The sequence below is a fragment of the Sphaerodactylus townsendi genome, linkage group LG05 (assembly GCF_021028975.2).
Source record: "Sphaerodactylus townsendi isolate TG3544 linkage group LG05, MPM_Stown_v2.3, whole genome shotgun sequence".
NCBI lineage: Eukaryota > Metazoa > Chordata > Lepidosauria > Squamata > Sphaerodactylidae > Sphaerodactylus > Sphaerodactylus townsendi.
Genome location: NC_059429.1, coordinates 126,400,097 through 126,409,906, shown reverse-complemented (window position 1 = coordinate 126,409,906; position 9,810 = coordinate 126,400,097). Strand labels below are relative to the sequence as shown.

The 9,810-nt window shown below is 43.0% G+C and overlaps 1 protein-coding gene across 1 annotated transcript in view; it reads right to left on the bottom strand.

Annotated features, from left to right (window-relative positions):
- Positions 1–516: 516 nt before the first annotated feature.
- Positions 517–9,810, bottom strand: part of MTG2 (mitochondrial ribosome associated GTPase 2) — a 35,425-nt gene continuing 26,131 nt past the window's right edge. Inside the window, exons 4-7 of the mRNA XM_048498476.1 lie at positions 4,916–5,031; positions 3,787–4,005; positions 2,469–2,607; positions 517–1,804 (exon numbers count right to left, since the gene is read on the bottom strand). Of these exons, the coding sequence (XP_048354433.1) occupies positions 1,410–1,804; positions 2,469–2,607; positions 3,787–4,005; positions 4,916–5,031 (869 nt within the window). The 3' untranslated portion in view covers positions 517–1,409. The remainder of the gene's footprint in view (positions 1,805–2,468; positions 2,608–3,786; positions 4,006–4,915; positions 5,032–9,810) is intronic.

Genomic DNA, 9,810 nt, shown 5'->3' with positions numbered 1-9,810 from the left:
CTAGACCACAATTACCATTTACATTTCTAATCGAAGTCAGAAAAAAGTAATTTTACGTGACAGCGTTGTTGTTTTTTTAAAGGCACAGTTCTTTATTGTGCTTCGCCGGGACTTGAACGTTTTATGGCAAACGTTACTCAGTTCCTCTCACCGAAAGAATCTGGATAAATGGAACAGAGGAAGCTGTGAGATGAATTTATCAGGAGGAGTCGGTGGGTACGCTCCGATCGTTGAGGGGAATGGATTAAATGCAGGGAGCGGCAGAAGTTCTATATCTGGTAGCTCAGCACTCAACTAAATGTGCAGGGTTTTTTTTTTAACAGAAATGGGTTTGATTTCCCTCGGGCCAAGGCAGGTGGAATGGCTTTAAACCACAGGTGTCAAACTCCTGGCCCTCCAGATGTTCATGAACTACAATTCCCATCAGCCCTTGCCAGTATATTGAATGCTTAGGTTGGGAGGGACTGATGGGAATTGTGGTTCATGAACATCTGGAGGGCCACGAGTTTGACATTCCTGCTTTAAACAATATCTTAAAAAAAGGAGAGCCCATTTGGGCTTGAAATGCCACTGCAGGGGCTTCCCCTCCCACAAGCTCCCATACTGAAATAGCGGTCGGAGGATTATTTTCCTGTTTTGGCTCGTCCACCTGCACAGAATACTCAACGTGAAGCAGCAAATATGGGGAAATAACTCTTCCCCCCCCCCACCAGGCTGTTCCAGTATGGAAAAACAGCTGGGGGGATTTGGGGGGGGGGGTTGGCAGGGGCTCTTCCTCCCAGCCATGGTGGTATTCTGAGCTCAAATGGACTTTTTAAGAGCCATTCCCTGTGGCTGCAGCGAACCCAACTCTTTAAAAACCCACACATCTGGTTCCGCCCTCAGTTTGACCAGGAATGCAATTTCCAGGGTTGGGTCAAGAATTCAACTGTGGTTACAACCATACCATGATGGTATTTCCTTCCTGTACACTGAAGCCCACGTTTGGTGAAACCGGATCAACTGAAGAATGGTTTAAGAATTGGCTGTTGTGGGTTTTCCAGGCTGTTTAAGAACTCTCTTTCCTCTCGCGTCCAAACCAGAAGGAACGTGGCCGGAATCACTAGGATGTTGTGGATTTTCCGGGTTGCATGGCTGTATTCCAGTGGTATTTTCTCCTGACGTTTCACTGGATGTTTCAGGAAGATGCCAGCCACAGATGAAGGCAAAACGTCAGGAGAAAATACAACTGGAACACTGGGGCAACACAAGCTGGAAAACTCACAACATCCTAACTTATTTCTCAGTGTACCTTTAGGCCTGGAGAGCAAAGAAAATCCTATAGTCACCAGGCACGAGACTACAAACCATACACATTTCCCCCTCTCTCTTCCACCTAAATGCAATTAAATTCGCAGATCTGTTGCCAGCTACCACTTTAGAGGTTTTTGCTTCTGTGTTTCTTCGGTTTTTACATAATCGTCATACAGTTCTTTGAGATGCGAGAACAATTCCTCTAGATTTTCTCCTGTCAAAGCAGAGAGGGGGATGACTCTGTGTTGCACTCGCTCCTTCAGCAGAGGTAAATTGCTCCTTGACTGGGGAAGATCAATCTTATTTCCAATGACAATGTGCGGCCTCTTCGACAAGCCTTCTTCGTACTGCTCCAGTTCGTATTTCATGTCTTGGAGCTGAGTCCACGGCTCCGGCACAGAGAGATCCAGCACGAACAGGAGAAAGCGGCAGCGCTCGATGTGCCTCAGGAAGGCGAAACCCAGGCCTCTGTTTTGGTGGGCTCCTTTTATAATGCCAGGGATATCGGCAACTGCAAACGGGTTGGGAGACAGAACACGGCAACATTAAGCGGTACAGTTCTGACAGTTTTGAGAGGGGTCACAAGATGGGGAGGGGGAGAACATGACACCCACAATTGCTACACATAACCTTTGGCAGAAGGACTTTCCCTAGAACACAGGTGTCAAACTTGCAGCCCTCCAGATGTTATGGACTACAGTTCCCATCATCCCCTGCCGGCATCGTGATGGCAGGGGATGATGGGAACTGTAGTCCATAACATCTGGAGGGCCATGAGTTTGACACCTATGCCCTAGAACAGGGGACTGCAACCTGCAGCTCTCCAGATGTTCATGAACTACAAATCCCATCAGCCCCTGCCAGCATGGCCAATTGGCCATGAACATCTGAAGAGCCACAGGTTGCAGACCCCTGCCCTAGAACAACAACAATAGTGGGGGGGGATCTCTTGGATCTTGTGAGCTGCTTGAGGGTCCCCAACCCATGAGCTCAAGACCACTGACCAGGGTATCGAAGACTAGGGTGTCCAAGTATAACAAGGACTACAGGAGACACTGCACAGAAGTCAGTTTTATAGAAGTATCAGCCATTTGTTTATACCCTTTCACAAAGAAATGTTAACCCCTCAATCAAAAAGCATTCGGCGGTAATAGCGAAGTCCTACGAAACCGCACCTGCAACTTGCTCGTAGCCTTCATAGTGGACGATGCCGACGTGAGGATTTAAGGTTGTGAATGGGTAAGCTGCCACCGCGGGCTTTGCATTGGAGATGGCCCGTAACAGGGACGACTTCCCAGCGTTAGGGAATCCCACCTGGAATTAAGAGGTTCAGAGTCAAGAGTCCGATCTGGATTTTCTGAAGGGCATCCATCGCTAGTAAACCCACCCTACTGCCTTACGAGTTGCCACAATCCATCAAATCCCACAGACGGGTTGTGAAAAAGAAAGCGCCGCGTACTTTCGTATATACCCTAAGTAATCATGGGGGGTCTAGGAAAAAAAAACCCTGCATAAATTTTCATCAAGTTAATGTCTAGAATACCAGTTCCCTTTTGCCGCACCCCTGCATGTCAGTTCAATAAAGGAAGGATGAGAATAGCCAACAAATAAGTACAGTGTATCCTATGTGTGAAAAAACACAAGTGAACCATAAATATGATGTAACTGCAATTGAAGTTTGTGTCTTTTTTTTTGCACGATGTAGTAAAGTTCCACAATACAACCACAGTACAATTGGTCTGAACAATAGACAGCAATGTACAATATTTCAACAAAACAAGGGACGTGACATCAACAAATAGTACAATGTATTGTCGAAGGCTTTCACGGCCGGATTCAACTGGTTCTGGTGGGTTTTCTGGGCTGTGTGGCTGTGGTCTGGTGGATCTTGTTCGTAACGTTTCACCTGCATCTGTGGCTGACATCTTCAGAGGTGTATCACAGAGGGAAGTCTGTTCCCTCTCTGAAGGACACGGTGTGCAACAGACTTCCCTCTGTATTATATCTTGTGATGCCAATAAAGGTTTTGTATTGTATTGTATTGCAGGCGAAACGTTACGAATAAGATCCACCAGACCACGGCCACGCAGTCCAGAAAACCCACCAGAAACAACAAATAGCGTGTCTCGAGGAGCAGCCAACAGAAAGCGCTGTGATTCCGTTTTGCCAGTTTGCTGCTTTCTCAAGTCTCTATGTATCTTTCGTGACACATTAGTCAGTTGCTAAATAAAAAAACATAAAAACACTGTTTCCTGCTATTCAAACAGTACAATCACTGTTACATAATCTTGATTCTAGCTTTCCACTGTCTTCTTTCTACAAGATGAATTGTGGGTCTAATTAAGATGCCCAAAAGCCGAGAAGTAGGGGAGGAAAGCTAATTATCTCGAATACTGAATTTTAACACAATCTGCATTCTCCCAAAAAGTTATGGAGATTCTTTCCGGACATAAAAAAGTTTTCTTCCCACCTCTGGAAACAAAGCACACTCACCATCCCTGCATGGGCCATAGTCTTTAGTTCCAAATGCAGTACTCTTTCTTGACCTGGTTCTCCTGGAGTGGCTGTCATGGGTGCCCGGTTGTAATTGTCCAGGAAGAAACGATTGCCTTTCCCTCCAGCACCCCCGTAGACGGCAACGTATTCTTCCCCGTGCTGGTTGAGGTCAGCCACAACTCTGCAATCCTCTTTCACCACAGTGCCAATGGGAACCTGGAAACGATAACAGCCATCTAAGCAAAACAGAAGATCAGCGTTCTGTACTTTGCTCGAGCCCGTGTGCAAACGGAGACCCCGGACATCATGCTGTTAACACGGGTTAACCAATAAAGTAAGAGAAGCTCAAGAAAGCTCAAGCCGATAAAGAATAAAATCAGTTTGAATTTTATTCAGCCAACTGGGGCAAAAATAGTATCAGAGGAGCCTAGTCAAAATGGCAGCGTGCTCTTACTTTTATAGCATTATAGCAGGTTACATTCAAAATGGCAGAAAAGAATACACCCCAAAATGCCCACATCATCAATCAGTCATACAGAAAGGTGGAGATTTTCCCTTTTCCCAAAACATTTGGGGATGTCTAAGACCCTTATTGGAAGGTGTTCTGCACCTGATTCTTTTGACGCATAGATGAATCTGGTAGGGGTCCTGTTTCTTTTCTTATCTCTATTGCCTTTTGTTGCCCCTCTCTTCCTAGAGACAAAAAGCCTTCCAAACATTTTCATAAGTTTCTTTCTTCTGTCTCCTAGAAGAAGGGCAAATTCAAGGTATCTAGTCGGGAACAGTGAGACCTTAAAACAGTTGAGTTTGCACATTCTGTATAACTCTGAACAAGGGGCATTCTGTTGGGCTATCAAGCTTGCCTAGTAACAAGAAAAGAATAGATTCTCAAGCCTGCATCTTTACTTTGGTCAGCTACATTATGGTTGCCAACTCCCCTTTACAGAAAGAAAGTAATGGGGGGCAAGAAGAAAACCTTTGCTTTTTCACAGAGTATATTCTCCTTATGCCTTCTGCGCCTACAATGCCAGCAAGTTCAACAAGCTCTCTCGCAAGAATGACGTTAGGCATGAGAAGGATCTGACACAATTCGTACACCCTCCAAGAAGAAGAAATAGCTGCTTACCTTAATGTAAGTGCAGTCACCCGCCGAACCGTAACAGTTTTTGCTCCCACCCTTTCCTCCGCTGGCACCTCGATATACTGGGAGAACGGAAGCCAAGGATTTGATTTGTTGGTCCACTGCAAAAGAAGATTCAACACTTCAAAAAAAGAAACAGGACATATTTTTGGCAATTCCCCAATGACAGCCAGGACCCACCAATAACTCTAGAAGTTGACCATGGGCTAGTCACTGTCTCTCAGCCTAGCCTACCTCATGGTGGGAAGGAACGATACACGAAGTAGAGTGGAGAGGGAGTCAAATCTACATTATTTATTCTGGTGGTCTTTTTGTTATGTGGGGTCAGGGTTGCCAACATGGCGAAGAGGAGCGGGCTCTAATCTGGACAACTGGGTTTGATTCCCCACCCCTCCACATGAAGCTTTCTGGGTGACCTTGGGATAGTCACAGTTCTCTCTGAACTCTCTCAGTCCCCCCACCTCACAAAGTATCTGTTGTATGGTGGGCCACTGCAAGTAGCAGAGTGCTGGACTAAATGGACTCTGGTCTGATCCAGCAGGCTAGTTCTTATGTTCTTATGGAGAGGAAGGGAAGGAATTTTTAAGCTTATTTTGAGGACTTCTTTTGATGAAGAAAACTAGGATATAAAAAGCAACACTACTTCTTAAATTAAACTCAAAGTTATTCCTTCAATTCATCTCTGAACTTTTGTCCATATTGCATTTTTAATGAAATTATTAACAACTGATGTTCAGTGAAGTTATAATCTTCCACTGTTTAAATACGCCTCAGAACTCATCTATCTGAGCTACCTGGTGGCTAAATTGCAATGGTTTTATTTCTGAGATTCTCCTTTTCTTCCTCCAGCTTTTAATTATTTTGTTTTCATTATACGCATCAGATTTCAAATCTACCTGGACCCATTTTCTCATGTGTTCTGTACCGTGCCCAGTTGTTTGGATGCTTAACAAATATTATCACTATTATTACAGACAGGTAGAGCTGCTAAGCTCCTTAAGATAGCGTTTCAAAACAAAATGGAACTGAGATTACAACAGATAAGTACATAAGGCGCTTAAGAAACTTTGTGGAATGCAAATTAAAATGTAAGCATGACCAACGTTGCCAGAAAAAAGCAACCACTGAACGTTTCACAGGACTTTGTAAACGGTTCAGAGACCAACTTTTAAAAGAATGGGTTCGCTTCTGCTTGTACGAAAGGACGTCTCAAAGATAATAGTTTTTTTTCGTTTGTGTAAAAACGGCCTTTTCAAAGCTGCAATTTCGACATAATTGCTGAGCAAAAACCATGGAGGCATATGTGAGTTAAAGTGCTGGAGTTATGCAATTATCTGGAAGTCCGCCACAGAAAGCCTTCACCGTTTTAGGGATGAAATTCTCCAGGTATACAAAAGCTGCGGGGGCCCTGATGCGTGGGCCCGTGGTGGGCGGAGCACCTGTTCCCCTATCCACAAAATATTGTTATCAGATCCTAATAAACAACTAACATACCGTGTTTCCCTGAAAATAAGACAGTGTCTTATATTAATTTTTGCTCCCAAAGATGCGCTATGTCTTATTTTCAGGGGATGTCTTATTTTTCTATGTTCTGTTCGTCGGGCATGCTTCCAAACAAAAACTTTGCTACGTCTTACTTTCGGGGATGCCTTATATTTCGCACTTCAGCAAAACCTCTACTACGTCTTATTTTCAGGGGATGTCTTATATTCGGGGAAACAGGGTATGCTGTTGCCAAGTTTGCCTGGATCTCTAGCAAAAGCAGGAAGGTTTGACAGAGCTCTACTGGTTGTGCCAGTTAATTTTCTCTTATTATTAACTGGACACTGTCTTTATTATTCTGTGTTCGTGTCCTGAATTCTCTAATGCCCTTTAATTGTATTTTATCATCTGTTTTAATCAGTATTTGTATTACTTTAACCCTTTGTATTTTGCTGGACAATGACTGAAAATAAATCAACTACTACATATGTTGGGGTGCTGTGTGGTTTCCGGGCTGTATGGCCGTGTTCTAGCAGCATTCTCTCCTGACGTTTCGCCTGCATCTGTGGCTGGCATCTTCAGAGGATCTGATGGTAGTAGTAAAGCCAGTGGGGTATATATACCCTGGACGCTCCAACAGATATATATACTTTACTTGCTTTCCCACTATCAGATGCTCTGAAGATGCCAGCCACAGATGCAGGCGAAACGTCAGGAGAGAATGCTGCTAGAACACGGCCATACAGCCCGGAAACCACACAGCACCCCAGTGATTCCGGCCGTGAAAGCCTTCGACAATACTACACATGTTGTTTTTAAAAGCCCCAGTGCTGGGAATTTGGACTTTGAAAACAGTGTGAAAGGATGACAGGAAGCCCTGGGCTTTTGTAAACGGAGGGACTTTCTTCCGTAAAATGTCAGAGGCAGCCCTGTGGTGGACTCGAGGATGTGGTCATGCCTAGCTTGGCTCTAAACTAGGCATGCACAGAACAAGGCTTCATGTACCCATCATAGGGCAGAATTCTGAAGATAACACAGTATTTATGTATGTGTATTTAACTGGTACTTACACATGAACATAACTGCCCTGGCACTCAGTGTTTTTTTGATCTCGCTCATCAGACTAAAAGAAGTAGGTACATCTAGACCAGGGGTAGGGAACCTGCGGCTCTCCAGATGTTCAGGAACTACAATTCCCATCAGCCTCTGTCAGCATGGCCAATTGGCCATGCTGGTAGGGGCTGATGGGAATTGTAGTTCCTGAACATCTGGAGAGCCGCAGGTTCCCTACCCCTGATCTAGACACTGTCCTAACAAATGGATCATGGTTGAAAAGCACCGCACTTTGGATTGCTGATACAGGCACATGCACAATGAGTGATTTAATAAAGAAGATAGAAGTGCAACAAAGCCAAAAAAGCTCACGTTACATGAGACTCTTTAGTGGTTGAGTTAGAGAATTATTACATGAGACTCTTTAGTGGTTGAGTTAGAGAATTATTACATGGGACTCTTTAGCGGTTGAGTTAGAGAATTATTACATGGGACTCTTTAGCGGTTGAGTTAGAGAATTATTACATGGGACTCTTTAGCGGTTGAGTTAGAGAATTATTACATGGGACTCTTTAGCGGTTGAGTTAAAGAATTATTACATGGGACTCTTTAGCGGTTGAGTTAGAGAATTATTACATGGGACTCTTTAGCGGTTGAGTTAGAGAATTATTACATGGGACTCTTTAGCGGTTGAGTTAGAGAATTATTACATGGGACTCTTTAGTGGTTGAGTTAGAGAACTGTTACATGGGACTCTTTAGTGGTTGAGTTAGAGAATTATTACATGGGACTCTTTAGCGGTTGAGTTAGAGAATTATTACATGGGACTCTTTAGTGGTTGAGTTAGAGAATTATTACATGGGACTCTTTAGTGGTTGAGTTAGAGAACTGTTACATGGGACTCTTTAGTGGTTGAGTTAGAGAATTATTACATGGGACTCTTTAGCGGTTGAGTTAGAGAATTATTACATGGGACTCTTTAGTGGTTGAGTTAGAGAATTATTACATGGGACTCTTTAAGCCGATTGAGTTAGAGAATTCATTTTCATACGGGACTCCCTTTTAGGTTGAGTTAGAGAATTATTACATGGGACTCTTTAGCGGTTGAGTTAGAGAATTATTACATGGGACTCTTTAGCGGTTGAGTTAGAGAATTATTACATGGGACTCTTTAGCGGTTGAGTTAGAGAATTATTACATGGGACTCTTTAGCGGTTGAGTTAGAGAATTATTACATGGGACTCTTTAGTGGTTGAGTTAGAGAATTATTACATGGGACTCTTTAGCGGTTGAGTTAGAGAATTATTACATGGGACTCTTTAGCGGTTGAGTTAGAGAATTATTACATGGGACTCTTTAGTGGTTGAGTTAGAGAACTGTTACATGGGACTCTTTAGTGGTTGAGTTAGAGAATTATTACATGGGACTCTTTAGCGGTTGAGTTAGAGAATTATTACATGGGACTCTTTAGTGGTTGAGTTAGAGAATTATTACATGGGACTCTTTAGTGGTTGAGTTAGAGAATTATTACATGGGACTCTTTAGTGGTTGAGTTAGAGAATTATTACATGGGACTCTTTAGTGGTTGAGTTAGAGAACTGTTACATGGGACTCTTTAGTGGTTGAGTTAGAGAATTATTACATGGGACTCTTTAGCGGTCGAGTTAGAGAATTATTACATGGGACTCTTTAGTGGTTGAGTTAGAGAATTATTACATGGGACTCTTTAGTGGTTGAGTTAGAGAATTATTACATGGGACTCTTTAGCGGTTGAGTTAGAGAATTATTACATGGGACTCTTTAGTGGTTGAGTTAGAGAACTGTTACATGGGACTCTTTAGTGGTTGAGTTAGAGAATTATTACATGGGACTCTTTAGCGGTCGAGTTAGAGAATTATTACATGGGACTCTTTAGCGGTTGAGTTAGAGAATTATTACATGGGACTCTTTAGTGGTTGAGTTAGAGAATTATTACATGGGACTCTTTAGTGGTTGAGTTAGAGAATTATTACATGGGACTCTTTAGTGGTTGAGTTAGAGAATTATTACATGGGACTCTTTAGTGAGTTAGAGAATTATTACATGGGACTCTTTAGCGGTTGAATTAGAGAATTATTACATGGGACTCTTTAGTGGTTGAGTTAGAGAATTATTACATGGGACTCTTTAGTGGTTGAGTTAGAGAATTATTACATGGGACTCTTTAGTGGTTGAGTTAGAGAACTGTTACATGGGACTCTTTAGTGGTTGAGTTAGAGAATTATTACATGGGACTCTTTAGTGGTTGAGTTAGAGAATTATTACATGGGACTCTTTAGTGGTTGAGTTAGAGAATTATTACATGG